At 47.0% G+C, this 24,221-nt stretch overlaps 1 protein-coding gene across 3 annotated transcripts in view; it reads left to right on the plus strand.

Moving 5' to 3' along the window:
* LOC137617185 (mitogen-activated protein kinase kinase kinase 7-like) overlaps nt 1-24,221 on the plus strand; it is a 365,910-nt gene that overhangs the window by 159,527 nt on the left and 182,162 nt on the right. For all 3 annotated transcript variants that reach the window (XM_068347062.1, XM_068347061.1, XM_068347063.1), the window contains 2 exons: nt 5,191-5,280; nt 23,658-23,796. In XM_068347062.1, the coding sequence (XP_068203163.1) occupies nt 23,736-23,796 (61 nt within the window). In that variant the 5' untranslated portion in view covers nt 5,191-5,280; nt 23,658-23,735. The remainder of the gene's footprint in view (nt 1-5,190; nt 5,281-23,657; nt 23,797-24,221) is intronic.

Genomic DNA, 24,221 nt, shown 5'->3' on the forward strand with positions numbered 1-24,221 from the left:
ATCTTCAAGGAAATATTAGAGATCCAGTCTAGACAACAAGAAATACCAGTTCAGGGTAATGTGTATCGGTCTTTCCACTGCACCCATCCTTGGCTTACTGGATCGACATCCGTCTCCTCCGTTTTTTGACGACTGGCTGATAACCTATCTTTAGCACCAATACTTCTGAGCTTTTACCAAGATCTGGTGATCGTGGAAATCATAGTAAATCTTGAGAAATCTTCCCTACTTCCCTCTCAGGACACTGGTATATCTGGGAATGATTTTAACCAATCTCCACCAAACCTTCCCATCAAAGACAAGATAACGAGGCTTGGAAAGGTCGTAAGACCCTTTCTCAAGATGAGAAGAACTCCCAGCTCAGAAGTGGTAATGTCTCCTCGGACACCTATCATCCCTGGCCCGTCTAGTTTCCAACGGCCGCCTCAGGATTCGATCTCTTCAGTGGCGGCTTGAGTCCTATTGGAATCAAGCCTTCGATTCTCCGGACATTCTGATCCCCATGGGACCAGAGGAGTGGACGGACCTCAAGGGATGGGTGGCTGACTAAAATCTGCAATCTGCGGAGAGGTGTAAACCTTCTCATCCTTTCCCCCGGACTTGATGCTGTACTTAGACACATCAAAAGAAGGGGGAAGGGGGGCATCGTGCTGCACCACATGACCTCAGGCCTCTGAAAAGTACCTTCACTTGAATCTCTAAAGAGATGAAGGCCATCTTTCCAGTCCTTCATCAGTCCCATCAGTTCCTGACGAGCCACTCAGTGGTGTGATGAGCGACAAGACCAAATAGTGGCTCACATCAACAAGCAAGAAGGAACTTGCTCGTAGCCTCTATCCCATCTAGTAGTATAGATATTAAGATGGGCTGAATTTCTCTCAGTACCACTATCAGCCCGCTTCATTCCAAACTAGAGGAATGTGGTCACCAACAATCTGAGCAGAGCATCTCAGATAATATGTACCTGTGTACTGAATGGTCTTTGGATCACCTTGTAGCCTACAAGTTCCTGACTTTGTGAGGTTCTCCAACCGTGGATCTGTTCGCAACCCCCCTGAACTTCAGGCTTTTGCTGCTCCCCAGACCTCAAGGCTCTCTGGCAAGATGCATGCCAGCAACTGTGGGAACAATGACGACGTTTAGGTTTTGTCCCCATTTTGTCTGATGAAAAGGGTACTCAAGTCTAGAACATTGGTCAACCTCTCAAGGTCTCTCATAGCTCTGCTATGGCATCATGCTGAATAGTTTCTGAACTATCTGCAGCTCCTGATGGAGCCTCCAGAGAAGCCTCTCCACGTCACAATCTACTCAGACAATCGCACTTCAACATCTACCACAAGCTATAGCTTTGCTATGACTGCACGCCTGAAGACTACCCAACACCTCCTCACTCAGAGAGGTTTTTTGCAACAAGTTGCGAGGAGGATGTCTGGCTCTCTGAAGAGGATGTCTGGCTATATGAGGACATCCTTAGCAACAGTCTACGAGGCAAAATAGAACGTCTTCTATGGTTGGTGTGATGGAAAAGCATATCTCTCCACTTGATGCCACTATTCCAGCAATAGCAGAATCCTTGAGTATTTGTAGGTAAAGATGATCACTCAATCTTTAGCCTCGTCTTCAAAACTAAAAAGGAAGGGACATCCCCACATCACTAGATCTTTCCTAACTCATGCGGAATTATGAATTTTCCTTTCCTCAATCTGAATTGAAACCTCCCCCTCGGAACATGGTTCGAGTTCTCCGGTCTCTAAGGAGACCTCTCTACGATCCACTACACCAGGCAACAGATTTTCATCTGGCTGAGAAGAAGTGTTCCTACTTGTTTTGACCATGGCCAAATGGGTCAATGAACTTCATGGTCTCTCATTCGACATCACCCATTCAAAGAGAAGGGGGAGAGGCTACATTCAGTTTTGTCCCTTAGTTTGTTGCCAAGACACAGTCTCCAGAGGTGACGGATCCTAGATTCAACCCCTTCCGGACAACGAGTCTCCACTCTTTAACTGACGATCCAAATAGATCATCTATTACTGACCCAGGGAGATGTTTGAGGCTTTACCTCAAGAGAACGGCAACAGCCTACCCGAGTGCCTTCACTTGTTGTCAGCACCGGGAGAGACAAGAGGAAGATCACCAAAAACACCATCTCTACTGGATTGACAGAGTCCTCAATTACGCTCTGAATCCAGATCCTCCTCCAACACGTCGACCCACGATGTTAGGGGCATAGCTACGCCCCTGGCCTTCAAAGCAGATTACTCTGTGAAGCAGGTTCTACAAGCAAGGATATAAATGCGCCAGGCAACTTTCACAGCCCATTTCCTGCAAGACGTGACCCACAGGAGCTCAATACGATCTCTATCGGTCCTGTGGTGGCTGCACAACAGTTGGTTGAATACCTCAAGCTCCTTATTGGACAAGTAGCAGAAGGTCAAGGGCACTATTACCCGGCTGTACTCTGCGAGAATGAAAAGGAATGACTGGCTCATTTTTTTTTTTTTTTCCTCCCATCATCATCATCATCATCATCATCATCATCATCATCATCATCATCCCCTCTCATGGGGAAAGCAGCAGTCTGGGTTCTCTGCGCAAGCTGACCTCAACCACTGCTGGTAAATCATGCTTCCTTATGTACCTAGTATTGTGTCAATACTGTTGCATCCACATACCCTGGCGAAGTGGTATCGGGAAAGTCTTGGTCAAACCGTTTTTCCTACAAGGACTCGGAATAACCTTTACCTTGACAGTCACACTGCTCTTCTCAACACAGAGCTTACGTAGGCCCCAGACCTTGCATAGCAAGGCTTAGCGAGGTGTAGGGACTCCTTATATTTGGTACCAACCTATTCAATACAAAGAGTCCACAGGTAAAGCCAAAAAGCCAGATTGGCAGGGATGTCCACCCTCCTAATGGGTGAGTCATGCCTAATAAATAGTGTAGGTTTGTATTCTAGTTACAGAACAAATGACAAATTCGAAGATAATTTGTATTTTCCCTAATGATACAAACCCTTACAATAGCTTTTTATACAAACTTACCTGCTGACCCTATCCCCTTGAAGTCCTACCTCCTAGCAAAGTGAGGTAAATCACAGGTGAGAGTGGGAGCCGTAGCAAGCTACCCCCCTACCTCCCCACTAACTAGCGGTATGGGTAGTTAATCCTCGCTAAAGCTAAAATTTTAATGGCTCGTCTTATCAGCTTTGCTGAAAGTAATACCCATAATAAATAGCTAAGAGGTTGTATCGTTAGGAAAAATACAAATTATTTTCAAATGTCATATTTTTATACAAAGGAACAAGTAGATAAAGATTTTGTACTTCTACATTTAATAAGATCACTTATTCTTATAGTGATGTTTGTATAAGAATAATCATAAAATTAATATCATGAGGGACAAAATTCCAGGAAATTGTGGGAACAATTCCCAGGTCATGTAATTGAAAAACATATCAAAATTAATGAATTTGTTCCCAGACAAATCCAAACAATGCAGAATACGGCAGTTAAAAACTTGTAACAAGGTGCTAACAACCGACATGTAGTTCCTGCTGGTAGCTGAAAGGTAACCGTCTGTAGTTACCTGCCGGTAGGTGGAAGGCAACTGTATGTAGCTACCTGCCGGTAGGTGGAAGGCAACTGTATGTAGCTACCTGCCGGGAGGTGGAAGGCAACTGTCTGTAGTTACCTGCCGGAAGCTGGAAGGCAACTGTCTGTAGTTATGTGCCGGTAGCTGAAAGGTAACAGTGTCCCCGCTGACTCGCTGATAACTCGCTTAGGTATTAGCTGTCAGTGGGAACGGAGGTTGTCTCTGACAGGGAATATTTAATGACTTTATTAATAATTTCTTTATTTTTCCAGCTTGTTTGACTTTAGAAGTGTTTATGTTCTTGTTAAGAATGCCTGCTGAAATGTGGAAATGTCCTGGAGGCAATTTTATTTGTGCATTGAAAGTGTATCCTCACTGGACATGCCCACAATGCAGAGGGCATCCATGCTCTCAAGTGTCACCTTGTGGTGATTGTTGGTAGTGACTATCCTCCTATTGGGAGACATATAGCAGGAGGAGAAAAAGAAGTTGAAAAAGGATTCTTCACCTTCGGGGTTGTCCTCAAGTCGAGGAAATCCCGACTTGCTTCTTTGATCCATGCTACTCCTCCTCTGTACGCTTCTCCTTCTCCATTGGTCTCTTCTGGAGGCAAGTTGAGCAAGAGTTATGGTCGGTTAACATTAGGGCAAGCCCAAGGACAAGGAAGTCCTTCCGTTTCCTTTGGAGAAACTAAGGGGCTGCCTCCTCAGAGAAGCCTTCTTCTTTTCAGGTATTAGATGCTTTGCTGTTGCTGTGTCCTTCTTTGGCGGTTGAAAGTTTCCCTTCGGGTGAGAAACTGTAGCCGGCTTTGGTAGAGAGACACCAACATGAGATTGCTGCTGCATCAGATGTCAACCATCAGGTGTCTCTTAGGAAGCCTTTTGTCTCTTCACCCCCTTTGGAGCCTTTGGAAGGAGACTTGTCTCCTCTGCTCCTTTCCCCACATGAAACGCCATTCTCCTTTTCTGAGGATGGTTAAGTGAGTGACCAACCCTTGCCCTTCAAGGAGGTCATCTCCTTCGGGTCTCTTTGACCCCTTGCTCGAGGTTGTTCCTCAACCTTTGCAAGGTCTTTCCTCTTCAAAGGGGAAACGTATGTTTGACTCGCACAGGCTATCCTAGTACTTTCCTCCTCCTGCAAGTCCCTCGAGGGACGACTTTCCTTCCAGCATGGGGTCCCAGACACATCTCTTCCAGGCAATCTCCTTCAGTGTATGTCTCGCCCAAGGTAAACCTCTTTCAGACGTGCCTCACATTTCAGCGCTTCTCCAGAATACACCTTATCCCAGTGAGCCTCGTATTCCATAAGAAAAACGTATTATAAACTTTCTTTGAATATCAAAATCTACTAAAAACGTGGAATTGATGAAACTCGCTATTGGTGAAAATATCATTTAAAATTTATAGACAGAACTTCCTTGAGATCTGATAATTCTGTTGTCCTCTTTAATACTGTGTGCTTTTATGGTTCCCATTTCCTTCAGGCAAGAAAAAGTGTTTTTAAGTAAAAGGGTTGTATGTTTATGTTTAATTTGAAATCTTTGTTTCCTGGCTAATTGGAAATAAAACTTTTTTTTTTTTTTTTTAATTTTTCAGAGTATTGGCAAAGGATCTTTTGGAGTTGTTCATAAAGCAGTTTGGAGAGGCCACACTGTAGCTGTCAAGAGAGTCGAAACTGAATCTGAGGTATGTTTCTTCATCCTTGTAGTTTCTATTTCATCAGTTAATTTTGAAATCTTTAGTTATTATAAATCCACCTTTTCTTATAAAGTAAATATTGATCGAACATTTATAACATGATATATGTGTGTGTACTTTTTAACATATTTTAGTGTTGTATTTTTAACAGTTTCAAAAGTACAATTTCTTATTTATGGGAGCTAATGCAGTATGTGGAAGTTAACCATAATACGTTTCATGCCCTTGTTACTTAACATTAATCGCATTGTTCTTCCATCCTTCCATCTTCAACTGCAGTGCTCTCTGTTTTTCATCCATTCTCCTTGAGCTCATCTCCTTCAACTGTTCAACCTCCTCAAGTTTATCAAGTCCCCGCTTTTCATTTATTAATACAAATTCCTTGAGCAGACCGTATGCATTTAGAAATTTAAATATTAATATTTTACTGGACTGGTCAAACTATGTCCTAAATTACAGTGAAGTAGTTACCTTCCCTCCATGGTTTTTTTTTTGGGAGGTTGGGCCTTTTTTTATAAGCTGGGTTAAAAAACGTAGTAGAAAATATTTGTTCCCATGCATAGTCAAAGTTTTCATCCCTTAATTAGGCGAATGTCCTCAGAGAAACTGGAATGATCATTGAATCATTAGTAAGGTAGTTGCAGTAGTTAGTGGAGGGATGTGGGGACAGCCATCACCTGCACTTTTGTCTTTGGCTGTAACAAGTATAAATGTACCATTACTGCTCTCTGAAAGGGTTCTATCTTTTACTACTTTTGCTTTTTATAGTGTTTGTTTTGTTGTACAGTGTTGTTTTTAGCACTTATGCTTAACAGTGGAAGGGCATTGAAGGTAAGCATGTGGTAATGGGAATTTTGTTCTTAATTGATACAATTCTTTATTTCCACTTGTTATATACCTTTCTGAAAGGTGGAGCTATATGCAGTTCCCTTCCTGAAAAGTTTTTTGTTCCGTAACCGAAATACAAACCACGCTATTTACAAAGGGTATTACTTTTAGCGTAGCTGAAATGGCGAGCCATTAGAATTTAACGAGGGTGTATACCCCCGTGCTAGTTAGCGGGGGGGTAGGGGAGTGGTAGCTAGCTACCCCTCCTCCCCCTCACACACAGGTGAATACTCACTTTCACTTTTGGCTCGGACTGTGACAGACGTCTCTGTCTTGGTCCTCGCTTGGCAGTCATTGTCTGTTTTGTCTTTACTTAATCGCTTACTTTTCATTTACTCAATATATATGTAAACATGTTTTCATGTTTGTATATATATTTGAGTATAGAATAAGTAAGTTTCCTTTTCAGACGTGTGTGTGTAGTGTACGATATCTATGTGGAGGCCTCGGCAGTTAGGCCACCACGGCGTATTTTATGGGTGGCGATCGAGTTTGACTTATGTCTTTCTCTCTCTCTCTCTCTTGAGGTCGTTCACCCTTTTACTACGTGTTACTACGCCCTTGTAGCCTAGCTTCCTTTCCGTGTGGGGGGTTGCTACGCCGTACGTTTGTATCAATTAGTTATGAATCTAATTGTAGTTGTTTTTTGTTTTTCAGCTTGTAGAACGATTCCTTTCGGGGTTTTCGTTCTTTCTTTAGTGTTCATTCTTTTTTTAAATTACATAATTACATAGTTACATAATTATAATTGTTATAATTCTATTTTGGTTACAGCTCTCCTTCCGCGAGTGTAAGTGGTTGTGAGGGCACGTGCCTGTTGTGTAATTCTTGTTCCTTTCCCTCGGGATTCCTCTTCGGAGCCTTCCCGGGGGAATGAATGTGTACTAATATTATTTGTTTTATTTTTTTACAGTTACCGATCTAGTTCGTTTCTGTAATATAGCAACGGTGTGAGCTGTCTGGTTGAGTCCTGGGGATTCGGCTGTTGCTGCCTCCCCCCTTGTATTTTCGTCAGGGGCGTGTCTCCTTCTACTGGTAGTACTCCCGTGTCGACGGACAGCTCTCCAGTTCATTTTAGAACAGTCAGGAGGCTTGCCTCCTTGAGCGGATAACTTTCCTTCCGAGGGAAGTTTTTCCTGTCCAGGCTTGAGTTTTTCCCCTTTTGGGGGGTTCTTCTCTTGCCTTTTTTTCGTGCGACTATGCTCTTGGTGCTGAGCGGTCGCACCTGCAGTTTCGCTCAAGGGGCTGGGCAACTGCAGGAGCTCCTCTTCGGAGGATTGCTCCTTTTAGGTCACTGGCTGACCAGTCTCTTCCACGAAGTGTTTCTCTTTCGTTCGCGAGAGAGTACACTCATAGAGACTCCTCTTCGGAGGTTTCTTCTGTTGCTGTTGCTGTTGGCCTCCCTCGCCGTAAGGCCCACCGTCCGCCTCGTCGTAAGGGCCTCTCATCTCCCTATAAGGGTGCTTGAGGCGCCTTTTTGGATCTCCGTTTGCAGCCTACAACTCCTTTTTCTCGATCTTCCGCCTTGGTGCAGATGGACAGCAGTCTGATCTCGTCTTCTGACGGGCAACGGTCTTCCCGACGGACAACGGTCTGCCCGGACGGACATCAGTCTCCCGGCGGACAACGATCCCTTCGGGGCAAAGGGTTGCCCCCACGGGGGTTCTTCCCTTGCGTGTCAGGGTTTCCCTGCGCGCCCTTCTGCTCATCAGCGCTCTCCTGTTCGTCAGTGCTTTCAAGATGATCTTCCCTGCGGTTCCTGTTGGTTCCTGTTACGCGCCCTGTGCGCCCACGTTCGCCCTCGCGATCTAGAACTTCGGTTCAGGTCGGGGTCAAGGACTCTTCTTCTTTGCGCAGGCTTCCACGCGTAGCCTTCTGCTCGTCAGCGATCATCAGCTCGTCAGCGATCATCAACTCGCCAGCGATCATCAGCTCGTCAGCGATCATCAGCCCGCCAGCGATCGTCAGCTCGCCAGCGATCTCCGGATCGCCCACGTGTGTTACAGCCGGCACGCCAACGTTCTCCAACACTTCTGAAGGAACATGGTTCGCCAGCTACTAGCTCACCTGCGCATGCTGATCGCCATCGCGCGACCCTCAACTGCGGATGCTGATCGCCATCGCGCGACCCTCAACTGCGGATGCTGATCGCCATCGCGCGACCCTCAACTGCGGATGCTGATCGCCATCGCGCGACCCTCACCTGCGGATGCTGATCGCCATCGCGCGACCCTCAACTGCGGATGCTGATCGCCATCGCGCGACCCTCACCTGCGGATGCTGATCGCCATCGCGCGACCCTCAACTGCGGATGCTGATCGCCATCGCGCGACCCTCACCTGCGGATGCTGATCGCCATCGCGCGACCCTCACCTGCGGATGCTGATCGCCATCGCGCGACCCTCACCTGCGGATGCTGATCGCCATCGCGCGACCCTCACCTGCGGATGCTGATCGCCATCGCGCGACCCTCACCTGCGGATGCTGATCGCCATCGCGCGACCCTCACCTGCGGATGCTGATCGCCATCGCGCGACCCTCACCTGCGGATGCTGATCGCCATCGCGCGACCCTCACCTGCGGATGCTGATCGCCATCGCGCGACCCTCACCTGCGGATGCTGATCGCCATCGCGCGACCCTCACCTGCGGATGCTGATCGCCATCGCGCGACCCTCACCTGCGGATGCTGATCGCCATCGCGCGACCCTCACCTGCGGATGCTGATCGCCATCGCGCGACCCTCACCTGCGGATGCTGATCGCCATCGCGCGACCCTCACCTGCGGATGCTGATCGCCATCGCGCGACCCTCACCTGCGGATGCTGATCGCCATCGCGCGACCCTCACCTGCGGATGCTGATCGCCATCGCGCGACCCTCAACTGCGGATGCTGATCGCCATCGCGCGACCCTCAACTGCGGATGCTGATCGCCATCGCGCGACCGCCCACCTGCGGATGCTGATCGCCATCGCGCGACCGCACACCTGCGGATGCTGTTCGCCATCACGCGATCGCCCACCTGCAGATGCTGTTCGCCATCGCGCGACCGCCAACCTGCGCATGCTGATCGCCATTGCGCGACCCTGGCATGCTGATCACCATCGCACGACCCTGCGCATGCTGATCACCATCGCGCGACCCTGCGCATGCTGATCACTGCTCGCGATCGCTCACCTGCGCATACTGCTCGCCATCGCACGATCGCTCACCTGCGCATACTGCTCGACCATCGCGTCGGCATATCACAACGCGCCATCGCCAACGCGCCATCGCCAACCTGCGCGTTAGCACTCACCAGCTCACCACCGATCGCTTGTTGATCCATATCGCCAGCGGTCCTCCTCGCCCACGCGGCAGCGCGTTTCCTCGCCATCGCGCTAACGCTTGCGTTCGCCGCCTCGGACTCGCTCTCCTCCACCTGCCCACCCTCACAACCGCTCGCCTGCGCGACCGCTCGCCTGCGCGACCGCTCGCCCGTGCAACCGCGCGACCGCTCGCCCGTGCAACCGCGCGACCGCTCGCCCGTGCAACCGCGCGACCGCTCGCCCGTGCAACCGCGCGACCGCTCGCCCGTGCAACCGCGCGACCGCTCGCCCGTGCAACCGCGCGACCGCTCGCCCGTGCAACCGCGCGACCGCTCGCCCGTGCAACCGCGCGACCACTCGCCCGCGCGCCCACACGCCCACGTGCCTGCACGTCTACGCTCATGCTCTCCAATGTTTGCCCACGCGCGAACCAACGGTTTTTTCCATCGCGCAGACGGATGGTTTTCCGTCGCGCGAACCTACAGTGTTTCTTCGCACAAATGTCGGCTTATTTCTTGCAGTATCCATTGCTCGTCTATGGGTTATCGCTCGCCGACCACCAGGAATTCCCGTCGCGCGAGCTCCAGGGCAATTGCGACCACGATTCCCAATGGGGTTTTCGCAGCATGACCAGCCTGGCGAGTTCTTCTGGAGCGTATTTCCAGAACACTGTCTCACCCCGTAAACACAGAGCATGGCACTTGCAAGAATAGGAAAAACTTAAGGGAGATCTGAGCAACACTCCTCTATTCCTGAACCTGGGTTAGCCCTTCCCCGTCATTCCCTGGAAGGATTTTTGGCGGGGGGGCTTTCCGTTCGAGATTTCTCCATCGGACAAGGGGTGACTGCTTACCTCTTCCTCTGGGAGCTTACCAGGTTCTTTCCCTCCTCGGTTACGGCCCGAGGTTTGGTTCAAGGAAGCTACAGGAAGATCAAGGGTACTTTCCTCCTCTCGAGCTCAGGCACCTTGGCCTTTCGTCGTTAAGTATCTAATTTGCGGACAAGCTCGATGTTGTACTACCATCTGGACGCGCTGACTGAGGGCTTCCTTCGGGTGTCTCATCTGTGGAGGTCGACGACCTCAGACACCCTTCCATCCTTGAGAAGAGTTTGTTTGTGCCCAAGGACAGAGACTTAGACAGCTGCTGTGCGGAGTAAATCGACTTCCGGTTTCACTCCTCCAAGGCGCTTTCTTCCAGACTCTGCAGGGCTCCAGCGCCCTTTTCTTTCAACCACGTCAGCCTAAGTTATCGGCTACGACAACTGGGACAAGGTGTCCAATTGCAGTTTTCTCCTGTCAGGAACAGATGGCACGGGAGACTCCCCCGGGGGTGCATAGTCCTAAAAGGAGTTCACGAACTCTAGGATTGCAGGTTTTTCGCTGGGAGGATGCTTAAGGTTACTCATCCGAATGACAGCTTCCCGATGCCCATTCCTGCATATTCTCTGTGAGTAGCCAAGGATATCGCGCCTGCCGTCTCTGTCAGCGAATTCAGTGTCTCTGAACCTCCATGCCATAGCGTCAGCAGAGTTGCCCGGTTGGGCAGAATGATCCATACCTTAGGCGAAGGTCTTCCTTAGGATCATTGACGGCTTCACCCCCGGCCCCCTCAGTCGATCCTTTCTTGTAAGGAAGGATCTGAGAGGGGATGTCCATAGTCGACCTCTCAGCCCCGATCAAGTTTGTCGAACAAACTTCGGCCAGCGTAGACCAGCAGAATCGATCAGACTGGTAACGAGGCGACAGGACTCCTTAAACCCTGGATCGGAAGGACGGGTACTTTCAGTTTCCATTCCATCCATCTTCCAGGGTGCTCGTCGAATTCAGCCTAGACTGCAAGTATTCCTGCTTATGATGCAGTGTGGCTATCCCGCCGTGGCATAGCAGGTTTGTTTCCCCAGAGAACTCTCCCTGCCTTCCTCTTGGCCGCTCAGGTGCAGGCTTCCGCCTCCTCTGCTGTTTGGAGGGCTGGTCAACTCCGGTAGGCTCGGGTTTCGACCTTCTTCAGCGCCGGGACAAGCTTCCGGATGCTTACCATGAGTGTGGGCTCATGGTATTTTGCTTGGAGCCTTCTCTTCCTCTGCCTCAACATCTGGAGTATCTGGCCATGATATTGAGTCAACCGCCTTACCACATTGGAAACCCCGCTTCTGGTCCGTCCAGCGATGTTAAGCAACGTCGGTACTTGGATGGGTGACCACCTGGGGACGCCAGATTCTGTTACCACATCCTCCGAGCCTTCCTTTCGGTTGACTGTGGCAAGACTGAGGAGAGTCGCAGTACCTGTTCTCAGTCAAGCAGAGCTTTCAGCCCTACCTTGGAACGTTTCCTAGTTCTTCTTTCCTCATTGACCCGTCTATAGTCCGAACGGTCGCCTCAGTATAAGTTCCATGTGGGGCGATCCAAGTTCCGGTGGCTTCAGGCAATGTTTAACCGGACTCCCTGGCCCTATGGGACCAGCGGAACTATTAGACCTGCAATGGGTGTTGACCTATGGAGCCTCTTGATGGTAGTGGATATTCTCGTCCTTTCCCCACATTCTTGATGCGGTTCTCGGACTCGTCAAAGGAAAGGGGGGGGGCATGTTCCGGTCCAGGCCTATGGTCAAGACCTGAAGGATACCTCTCCATCATTCAGGCAGGCTTAGGGGCCTTAGTCTGGCCCCTCTTCAGATCCTACAGCTCCTGCCGAGTCTCCCCATTGCGCGTCGACTTCATTCTAACCAGCAGGGGACGCATTTTCACACCTATACATCTTGCAGTAGAGATACCGGGATGATTGAGATTCTCTCAATACCACCATCGGCTCTCTCATTCCAGGCAGGGGAATGTTTCTCTCAGACTATCCGAGCAGAGCCTCATAGAGAGAGTGTACCTAGGGGTCTTTGACCTTGGGTAACCAGCAAGTGCTGGTCTGGGGGACCTGATCGCGACAGCTTGGAACCTCAAGCTTCCGCTAGTCTTCCCCCCAGTCTCAGTCCCCGAGACACTGGCAAGATGCATTCCGGTTATGGTGGGACAACTTCGACGCCTGCGTCTTCCTTCCTTTTTGTCTGCGGACAATGGGCCTCAACAAGACCAGGTTGTCTGTCAACCTTTCAATGGGAGAGCTCCACTGGGACTACGCGCAGAACGGTTTCTGGACCCTCTGCTTCCCCTGACGGAACTCCCGGGAGAGCTTCTCCCACGGCGCAGACTACTCAAGCAACCACACTGCGACATCTCTCCCGAACCGGGGCGTCGCTTCGGCTTCATGCCTGGAGACACTACGCTTCCTCCTCTAGAAGAGACAACCCGCTACAGTCGCGGTACGGAGGTCGCGTCATCTGCGATAGTCATCCACAGGGGTCTCCCAGGCAAAGTGAAGAGTCTAAGGTGGTGGGTGCCGTGGGAGATATACCTCTTCCCTTGAGGCCTCTTCTCCAGCAATAACGGTCTTATTGCCTTTCGGCGGGAGGAAACTCCTCTCCGCTCTCGGCAATAAAGCCTGTCGCTCAGCCTTTCCCTGACCTTCAGGCTTAAAGGAATAACTTTTTCCTTCCCGCTGGATCTATCCTCGCTCATGCGAAGCTACGATCGTCCCTGCCCTAGTCGGAGGAAGACCTCCAACTTGGAGCATGGCTCGGACTTTTAGTCCTTTAAGAGATCTTCTCAAGACCCTTTTACGACAGGCCTCGGATTGTATTCCGCCTTGGGTCTTCTGCTCACTCTGGCCACGGCCAGTGTGTAAGCAATCTTCTTGGTCTCTTACTACTCCCCCCTTTCTAAGGAAGAGGGGAAGGCAACATTCAGGCTCGCTCCTGAGTTGTTGGCTAGACTCAGAATCTGAGGGTCCCGGCCCTTCGGTCCGATTCATTCAAGATTTCGAGTCTCCATTCTGTGTCTGATGTCCCAAGACCTTCTCTTTCTTGCCAGTAAGGAATCGAGAGGTTAGCGCTGGGAACAGCTGCAGTTTGTCCTCAGTTGCAGCCGATTTGGGAACACAAGGAGGACATGGGGGGGAGAGTCACCAGTATACCTCTTCAACCCGGACTCAAGGACATTCATCTCGACCTGTCTTCAGACCCTCCCCCGTCACGTCGCCCTACAGCACGATGTTGGATACATCGCAACGTCCCTCGCCTTCGAGTAATACTACTCTGTGACGCAGGTGCTACAAGCTGGAGTCTGGAAGCGTCTGATGACCTTCGCAGCCCGCTTCCTGCAGGGCGTGACCCACAGGAGTCTCGATACGTTTTCTATCGCCCTGTGGTGGCTACACAACAGCTGGTCTAACCTCAGGCTCCTTTTTGGACAGGTAGCAGAAGGTTGAGGGCATTGTTATCAGGTTTTAGTCTGCATGAACGAAAGAAGTATGTCTGGCCCTTACTTCTTTCTTCATCATCCCCTCTACGGGGAAGCAGCATCCTGGTCTCTGCATAGCTGACCTCGAACCTCTGCAGGTAAACCATGCTTCCTTGTGTTCCGAGTATTGAGTCAATACTGTCGCGTCCCCCATACCCTGACGAGGTGGTATTGGGAACGTCCTAACCCAGAGTTCCTTCTGGAACTCCAGGTCAACTGCCTAGGACGAGTCACACTTCTTCCTTCACACACAAGCTTACGTAGGCCACATGGTTCCTTGCGGAGCAAGGAACTTGTGAGGTGCAGGAACTCCTTTTCTCGAGTGCGACTCACTCGGATTCTGAGTCCCCGGGTAAAGCCAAAGCCAGTATGGCTGGGGACTTTCCACCCTTCCTAAGGGATAAGTCACCCTTTGTAAATAGCGTGGTTTGTATTTCGGTTACGGAACAAATGACAAATTCGAAGATAATTTGTATTTTTCCTAACCATACAAACCTTAGCTATTTACACATATTTGCCTGCCAGCCCTGTCCCCCAAGACAATTCCTACCTCTAAGTGAAAGTGAGTATTCACCTGTGTGTGAGGGGGAGGAGGGGTAGCTAGCTACCACTCCCCTACCCCCCCGCTAACTAGCGCGGGGGTAATACACCCTCGTTAAATTCTAATGGCTCGCCATTTCAGCTACGCTAAAAGTAATACCCTTTGTAAATAGCTAAGGTTTGTATGGTTAGGAAAAATACAAATTATCTTCGAATTTGTCATGTTCACGCACTTCCGATCAGATAGTCCTGGAACTCGCTGAGGGCACTTCATCTCGCATGATAGTTTTCTTTCTTTTGAAGGGAATTACCCGATATGCCCTTAGTGTTTGCTCATTTTTTCATGCCCGATAGTGATCAATTTTGTCGGCTGAGCATGCCTGACTTGCCTCTTAAGAGTGAACCTTGTGTAGTGTTGGCACAGTGTTAATGTTAATGTATTTTGTTGGCAGAGGGAAGTAGAGTTTGCTCTTCCTCTTTCTCCTCTGCTAACCTTTCTTCCTTCCCTTTCTCGTCATCAGGTGTTATCTTCTGGGGAAGAAGAGTACCGTATAGTAGTGTGGGAAGGCCTTTTATTATACTGTTCTGTTTTATAGTTCCATTATTATTATTATTATTATTATTACTTGCTAAGCTACAACCCTAGTTGGAAAAACAAGATGCCAAAAGCCCAGGGGCTCCAACAGGGAAAATAGCCCAGTGAGGAAAGGAAAAGAGGAAAAAGGAAATATTTGAAGAAGAGTAACATCATTAAAATAAATATCTCTTATATAAACTATATAAACTTCAACAAAACAAGAGGAAGAGAAATAAGATAGAATAGTGTGCCCGAGTGTAACCTCAAACAAGAGAACTCTCACCCAAGACAGTCAGTGGAAGACCAAGGTACAGAGGCTATGGCACTACCCAAGACTAGAAAACAATGGTTTGATTTTGGAGTGTCCTCCTAAAAGAGCTGCTTACCATAGCTAAAGAGTCTCTTCTACCCTTAGAAAGGGGAAAGTGGCCACTGAACAATTACAGTGCAATAGTTAACCCCTTGGGTGAAGAAGAATTGTTTAGTAATCTCAGTGTTGTCAGGTGTATGAGGACAGAGGAGAATCTATAAAGAATGGGCCAGACTATTCTGTGTATGTGTAAGCAAAGGGAAAATGAACCGTAACCAGAGAGAATGGTCCACTTGAAGTGATCACTTATCTCCTTCAGGAGGGAGTGGTGTTAATCTCCTGTTAATTGGTATCTTTGGAGTCAGTCAAGTGGATCTAGAGTCTGGCAGGACAGTTACTGCTGTTGCACAGGATGCAGGTTAGCGTTCCCTGGGTCAAACATCAGTATTGTAAGGCGGGGAATGCTGGGCGTTTGTGCCCACCTTTCCTGTTTCCTGTCAGTACAAGGGAGGATTGTTCCTTGCCCTTAGTGTACCTCGTCGTGTGAAGCTCATCTGTTGGGAGAATGTCTATATTTCATTTGTTCCTACACAAATACAAACCATCATTCTGTACTTATAGGAGATGGAGCACAGCGACAGGTGGATTACGACAGTTAAAACTTTTAACGATGTGTAAACAACCAGCAGGTAGTTACCCTGCTGCCATGGTGAGGCAACCACTTTCCCTTTACTCGCTGTAACCTCAATAGGATTTCAGTTGTTAGATAGTACACTTGTTCCTCTCTGCTAGAAATTTTGGCAGTTTTTGCTTTGGAAATTATCTTTGAAATTTTCTTAAAAATTTCTTTCTCTGTTCAGCCTTGCATATGTGCGTGTTTGTGACCACTCATCAGGCGTATTTGTCCACAGTTTTGGACCTTTGGGAATGCTTGTGTATGATGATCGTCCTTTGATTACATTCCTGCCTGGCAACCACCGGGGATGGGAGGTCATCCATCAAAGGGAAGGAGTTCTGGGGGAGTCAGGATCCCTTCTGTTTATGGACCCTTAAGACTGCATCGACCTCTTCTCCTTTCTTCTTTTCTATCGGTTCCCTCCAGGGGCCCATCAGGAAAGAATAATTCCATTAACCTTTTACAAACCTCAAGGTTGAAAGTTTTTCTTATTTCTCTTTGGATGTGAGAGAAGATTTCTCCCGAGAGAAATTTTTCAGCTACAGTCCAGTTGTCATCCTTCGGGCTGTCCTCCTCCAGATCCGTCCTCTTCAGAGGAGGATATTCGTCACCTTTGCTGTCCTTCATTCTGAATTGCAGAGAACTTCTAAAACATGAAAATGCTTTGAGGACCTTCAGGAGGTCCTCCTCCAGAGGTTTGCTACTCGGCACATGTTCACAAGGTTGCTTGTCAACCTTGTCCTGATACTTCCTATTCAGAGGAGAAGAGCCATCCTTCTTCTTGAGCTTTATAGAACTTCAGAGAGCTTTTAGATCTGCTGTGATGTCGAGGATCTTCTCTTCAGGCTTCATCCCTCCAGAGCTCTCCTGCTCCTCGGAGCATACTCAAAAGGTTGCTTGTCAACCTTTTCCTGATCATTTCTCTTAGGAGGAGGATCACTAACACCTCTGGCATCCTTTTTCCTGAGCTTCATGGGACATAAGGCAACTTTTAGATCTGCTACGACGTCGAGGATCATCTCTTCATGCTTCATCCCCTCGAGAAAATCTTGCCCCTTGAAGCATGCTTACAAGGTTGCTTGTCATCCTTGTCCTGATTCTAATTTTTCGGAGGAGGATCAATGAGGCCCCCGGGGTACTTCATCCTGTTCTTCGTGGAACTTCTAACCTCAGCATGAATCTTTGTTGACCTTCTTAATGGCAGTTTCAGATGTCATCCTTTAGGAGGTCCTCCTCCAGTGCTCTTGCTCTTTGGAGCTTGCTCACAAGGTTCCTTGTTAGCCTTGTTCTGATCCTAACTTTTCGGAGAAGGATCAATGAAGCCCATGGCATCCTTCATCCTGTTCTCTATGGAACTTCTAGCGTCAGCATGCAACTTCATGGACCTTCTAAGTGGCAGTTCCAGACCTCGTCCTTAAGGAGGTCCTCCTCCAGAGCTCTTGCTCTTTGGAGCTTGTTCACAAGGTTCCTTGTTACCCTTGTTGTGATTCTACCTCAGAAAAGCAGCCGTCAAAGTAAAGTAAAGTAAGTAAGTAAGCAAGACCTTCAAGGTACTTATTGTCCTTCAGTATAGCTGAGTGGTTAGTCTTCCTCCAGGAATCATCAGTGTACCTAAGCAGCTAGTCTTCCTTCAGGAATCATCAGAGTGCCTGGGTGGTTAGTCTTCCTCCAGGAATCATCAAAGTGGCTGAGCGACTAGTCTTCCTCCAGAAATCATGGAGGAATCATCAGAGTGGGTGTTGTCCTCCCTGGCGCCTTCATGAGGAAAGCATCCCACAGTCTTCTTCCAGTCTGTCTTGGTCCTGTTCCTTATGCTACCCCAGGTGTCTTCGGAGTCCCCTGCATAGTCACCATCAGAAGGAGAGCCTCTACGCCCAGCACTGTTGCCGCCCTCCTGGTCTTGCCCCACCTCTTGGCTGTGCTCCACCCGGTTGAACTCTAATTGGTTATGCTCCTTCTGTTGCGCTCCACCTGGTCACACTCTCTTGATCGCACTCCTGGTCGCTCTCTTGATTGTGCTCCTGGTCGAGCTCTTGGTTGTGCTCCTGGTCAAGCTCTTGATCTCGCTCCTGAGCGTACTCCTCTTGGTAGTGCTCTTGGTCTTGCTTCTGGGTGCGTTCTTCCTGGCAGTCCTCCGCCAGGTCACACTCTACTCACGTTCCTGGTCGCGGTCTTGATAATATTCTTGGTCGCACTCGGGGTTGAGCACTTGATTGGGCTCCTAGTCGAGCTCTAAATCACGCTCCTAGTCGAGCTCTTGATCACGCTCCTAGTCGAGCTCTTGATCGCGCCTTGATTACACTTCTGGTGTCTTCCTCTTGGTTGCTTTCTTGATTACACTTCTGGTAGTCTTCTTCCTGATTGTTGTCTTGATTGTGCTCCAGAATACGCTTCTGGTTGCATTCTTGGTCGTGCTCTTGGAAGCTCTCCTAGTAGCTCTCCTAGTTTTGCTTCCTGTAGACTCATTCCTCCTAGTTTTCTACCAAAGGATGACCCTCTTCAGTACCTGTGTGTCTTGTAGACGGGCGTGGTGCCAAATGTGATCCTGCCTACACTAGCATCTCCCAGGGATGTGTAATTTTCTAGACGCGTAACTCCAGACTCGCTAATCTCCAGACACACCTCTTCTAGATGCTCCTCCTAAGATACATTGCAAATAGCATTACATATTCACCTAATCCTCTCCTATCTTTAGTGAAGTTTGCTCACTGAGGAAGATGTGAAGGGCATGGGTCACAGACTTGAAAATGGCCAGTCGCATCTAGCGACTTGAGAACTTCTCTTCTTGGTTTTTATCTTCCCTCGATGGTACCAGGACTACCTGAAGAGTTCTTCTTAGGTTAGAAGCAGAGACAACAGAACCACCTCAGCCTATGGCCGATTGGAAAACAGTTTACCTAGATCCCGAAACTGGATCCTCTGTCTCTAGGGGGGAAAGTTTTATACCCGTCTCGTCTCACTCGAAGAGCTCATTTCATAGAAGAATTTATCTCCTAGCATGTGTTGGATGCTATACCGCTACTGCTTTATCTCCTGCTGGGGAAAAAGTATCCTGAAGAATAAGACAGTTAACCTGGTGAGTTGTCTTAGGAATTCTTCAAGTTCCTCTGCACTGTTTTGTGAAAGAAGTAGAGTTACAACAAATTCTTCCATATAGGGAAGCATCGAGTAGTAAGGTTCAAGGACCAAGGCCTTTGCCTCAAGTAGTCATCCATGCAAAGGGAGGTTGTCAGGCACTGCTGTTCAGGACAAAAAGCTTTGTTCTATTCCCTCTCCTGCCCAGGGACGTTCCCTGAACTCTTCCTAATCTCCCCTAGTCAGCTTCTTTCAAAAGATGTCAGCTCTTTGGCCTTCAGGGATTATCATCATAGGCTGTTCCTTGTTCCCACTCATCAGTACGACGAGTGGTGTGGCGAATCTTTTGACTTTATATCCCTGCAGCACCGACAAGATCGGTTCCTGGGAGGAATTGCTCTGATTATACAGACTGTGATTTCTCTCTTCCAAGATCGTTCCCCACCACCCAGAAAGATGGTCCTTTAAAGGGAAGGAAAACAATCTTATACAATCCTGTTATGTTCGCTCTGTTCTCAGGAGACTCGAGGTATGATAATCATATCTGTCACCACCAAGGGGCACACTCATCCCATTACTCTTGGCAGACGTTTTGCGCATAGGGGAACAAGGCAAAGCTAGGCAAAGATACGAGCTCCGCCTCCTGTCCGATCTGTGAAGATAAGTGACATTAGTTCTGGTTAGTATTTGGATGGGTGATCAGATATAGTTGACATAAATTTATATCATCAGTCTATAGTTGGCTTTTGGTCAATCAGCCTCACCTTCGTATCCAACACACAAGGATCACTTGGATCCCAGGAGGATCTCATTAGATTCCATCTTTAAACAGTCATCTACTTGGTTCCGGTTAAGCACAACCCTGGCTCCTGAAAATTCTCAATGACAAACTGGAAGCTAGCTGTGGATTCAGTGTCCCTCCAATCTACAGGCTATCAGAATTAGTAGAGACTCGCGGTAGACCAGTCGATGCCTACTTTCATGGTCTGGCCTTCGCCAGATGCAGTTGGCAAACTGCTTCTCTTTTCAAGACATGAGCCTCATGAAAGAACGACCATCACCCGTTTCGGCTTTTTTTTTTTTTTTTTTTTTTTTTTTTTTTTTTTTTTTTTTTTTTTTTTTTTTTTTTTTTTTACATAAAATAGCCCAGCATTCTGGTACCAACTTGCTTTTCACAGACTCTTAGCTCTCTCAAGGCTAACAATCTGGGAAAATTAAGGGGGGAAACATTCCACCAGTGCCACCTCCAGTGGTGGGTCTCCAATATCTCAGTTGAAGAAGGTGATAGCAGAGCTGGACAGAGTAGCTGTGGTCTCTTCACTCTTTTGTTCCTCTTCTCCTCCTCAACCCTTGGCCAAGACCTGCGTCAAAGCTTATCGACTTTGCCGGTTATCCGAGGAAAGGAGACATCTCTCCAAGCTTCTCATTCCCAGCTTCTCTTTTGGTCAAGTTAGATTCTCAAAAGACAGGATACCACGTAGACTGAACTTTTTGAGCTCTTTTTTTTCCCAAGCTGGAGGGCACATCCATGAGTGACTAAGGCATTTAGGCCATGAGAGGACTATCTACCTCGGCTGGGGAATCCCAAGTTTTGTAGCTTCACACCTGTTCTCAGTTAGTAAGAGACGACGAACAGGGCCTAACGGCCTTCCTTCCAGATGCATAACTCTGCTGGTGTAACATCAGGAACTTTTGAGCAGAATTGTTCGAGCACAGAGTTGCTTTTACCTCCTTATTACTCGCCCAACTATGACATCCCGACCATCGTGAAGTCCAAGCTTTGATTTGGCATGACACAGTAGGTCTCCAGATGATTTGTACAGCCCCGGAGTATTCTTTGATCCAGAAGGGTTCAAAGTCCTTCTAGTCACCAGCTACTTTTGAACTACAGCTATGCCGGAGTCAGTCTGGCATTCGAGAGCTCCATCTATGAACTTTGAAATGCCCACGTCATTTTTCTTTTGTATCCACCCTGCCTCTGCTGTAACACTCGACAAGGCTCAAGTCATTTCAGGTGTGAAAAGGACAATCAAAGCTCTGAGACAACGTTAGTCAAAGATGCCCAATCCTTCTTCTGCTCGGACCTATTCTCTGAGAGGCTAGCACGTTTTTATGATCACGTGTGCCTGCCTTATGTTCGGGTTATACGGATCAGTAAATTCTCCAGCTTCTAGAGAAACATTCCTCAGTCTTCTCATGGCAAACAAGATGATTTACACATGATGCAAATTGGAGGTCTGACACCTCTTAATTTTGCCACAAGCATGGTCCAAGCCAGTGAAGCTCCTGCTGTCTCAGACATCAGTACAGTAGAGAGATGTGTCTCGGGATGCCTTTTCAGCTCATGTATAGGCTGGGATCTTCTTGCAAAAGATAAGCTAAGTTCAGAGCCAGCCATGGAAAGGTTGTCTTCATACATGGGCCACATGCAATGAGTTCTTGCCCACTTCTAGTGAGGGGAGCCAGGACTTCAGTACTTAGGGTTCATCAGCAATATTGTCTCTATCCTAGTGGTACCAGGGTTAGAGATTTTTTCTGGATAGGAAAAATCATCGCCCAAGGATTCTGTCGAAACCTGCTGTTCCCGTTAGAAGACCATGGAAACGTTTTTGGAATATCCATGGGTAAGAGCCTTGGAGCAGCCTCCTGTTTGGCGCTGGTAGTAGCGAGAGTGTCTTACTGACAACTTCTCTGGTTAATTGCCTGATTTTGGGAGATATGGACGAAGCTTGTCCTCCTGCTCACCAAATATCAAGGATCGAAAACAAGGATCTATCAACAAGTAGATCTTGGTTCTCTGCAGTTTTAACGCAAACTGGCAAGACGTAATCATTGGATGATTCATTACATAGTGTCCAGAGCTTTGATTCCTTCCTTGGAAGGAACTCTGAATAAGAGCCCTCAAGCTCAGCTGAGTAGGTGCTTGCCACCCTTCTAAAACTCTCTGTGGCATGTTTTAGAGGCAAAGAAATCTCAAGGGACATTAACTGACCTATTCCTGTGGGATGTGACCCACAGGTCTCTTCATTAGGACCTGTTGTTGCTGCGTAGCAAGAGGAATAGCTACCTCGGCTCCTTTCACAGGACCATTAGTATCAGATCAAGGCTAGGTTGATGTATGAGTCTGGGACAAAAGGATAGTCTGACAGGCCCTCTTGTTTTCCTTTTGATCTTCCCTTCATTTAGAGTACATCTTTGAAACCATGACATGCCGGCTATTCAGTACTAGTATGGAAGAGTCTTTTCCCTACACTCCATATGGGGGTGAGTGTAACATGCCAGGCATACAATGCAATTCAGCAAATGTATTATCCTCTTTGCCAGGCTACAACACAGATTTTCAGCTCAAAAACATCCCTATGAAGTACGGGCCATGATTCCCGCATTCTTGTGGTTCACAAGGTGTAAGGAACCCTGACTCTTGCAGTATCACAAATGCTAGTCTTAGTTCCCGAATAAAGTTTCCAGCTAGATGGAATGGGGACTTGCTCCCACCTAAGGATGAGTCTCCTATAAGTAAAGAAGGATGGTTTATATTTGTGTAAGTACAAATGACAAATTTTAAAAGTAATTTTTATTTTTCCTAATTATATAAGCCTGGGTTCTTTACTCAAACTTGCCTGTTGTCACAAACCCCCAACATAATTCTTGGCTTTAATCCAATTGATGTTACAGTAAGCTACAGGGGAGTCGGTTGCCTCCCCACTGCTGGCGGGGTAACTACCCGCCGTCTGTTTACACCTTGTTAAAACGTTTAACTTCCATATTGCAGCTATTGATGTACTCCGTCTCTTGAAAGTAAAGAACTCAGGTTTGTGTAGTTAGGAAAAATAGAAATGCCTTAAAATTTGTCCTGTTTGAAATATGGTTTTTAATGAAAACAATTTGTTCTATTGCAAATAGTATCTTCTGTATTTTTATGCAAGCACACCCTGTCTTGAACCCAACTCTTTTCTGACCTGGTCACATATTTTTTGTATTTATTTTAGTATCCCATGTGTAGTAATTCTACTATTTTCTATGATTCAATGATGTTTTCTCATTTATCTTGGAATTCATGAATAAATGTTCCTCTTAATATTCTGTTGGCCCACGTATATATTTACATTTTCATGTTATAATTATGCTGAGTAATACACAAAGTATCCGAGACAATAACTAAATAGGTTAAAAGTATAAAATTTGCTAGTCTACATCTGTACATTCACCTTTAGAAAAAACAAAACCATTCCATTTAAAACCAGTCATCTGTAAAAGTGACTTCTATACATTGATAAAATGATACATTTAGAAATTAAAATGCTAAGAGAATTTTCTATGCATGAGTTTTTTTTATATAAGATTATCCTTCAAAGGATTTTTAAATGTATAAAATCAGTAGAGAAACAAAAAAGTAGATGGAGTGTGAAGTAACCCCAAAATAAGATTGGTTTATTGGGGCCGAGTTATGTTACTAAAGAGAACATCACCCTCGATCTCTTTATACAGTCATTACCAATTCAAATACAAAAGATCACTCAAAATACTAGTCTAATCTACTTGAGATTTTATATAATATATATATATCTTACAGGAGTCAGACTCAGGGACAAGGTGCTCAATTTTAGTTACTGTATTATGAAGTTCGACAAACTCTTTCTCTTTCAGGTTAATGCTTTCCACAACGAAGTACAGCAGTTAGCACGTGTGAATCACGAGAATATAATTCATCTCTATGGTGCCTGCATGTCAGATAGTCATAAGTGTCTTGTGATAGAATTTGCTGACGGGGGCTCCCTGTATCACTGTAAGTTGATGCATAATTATTTTAAAATTTTATTGAAATTTGATAAAAATTTTTGTTCTGTTTCAGTTTTTATTTTCACTTTTACTGTCATTCTACAGTGAAATACTCATGGCCAGGATCATGGTGATAGTTCCAGTAATAATTCTAATTATTAAATCGATGTTGAAAATACTACATCTGTCATATCCTATATGCCTTTTTGATGAATTTTATTACTTTTTTAGTTATTGAAAATAGACCTCATAAATTGGCTAAAGGTTTTTAATTTTATGTTTACAATATAAAAAAATATGTTGATATGCAGGATATCATATTTACATGTACAGTTTATTATAAAGAATTTAATTATTATTTATATTAATCATTATTTTTTATATTTTTATTACAGCATTATTATTAGGTAGCCTAATCAGTCCTCTGAATTA

This window comes from Palaemon carinicauda, chromosome 23 (genome assembly GCF_036898095.1).
Source record: "Palaemon carinicauda isolate YSFRI2023 chromosome 23, ASM3689809v2, whole genome shotgun sequence".
Taxonomy (NCBI): Eukaryota; Metazoa; Arthropoda; class Malacostraca; order Decapoda; family Palaemonidae; genus Palaemon; species Palaemon carinicauda.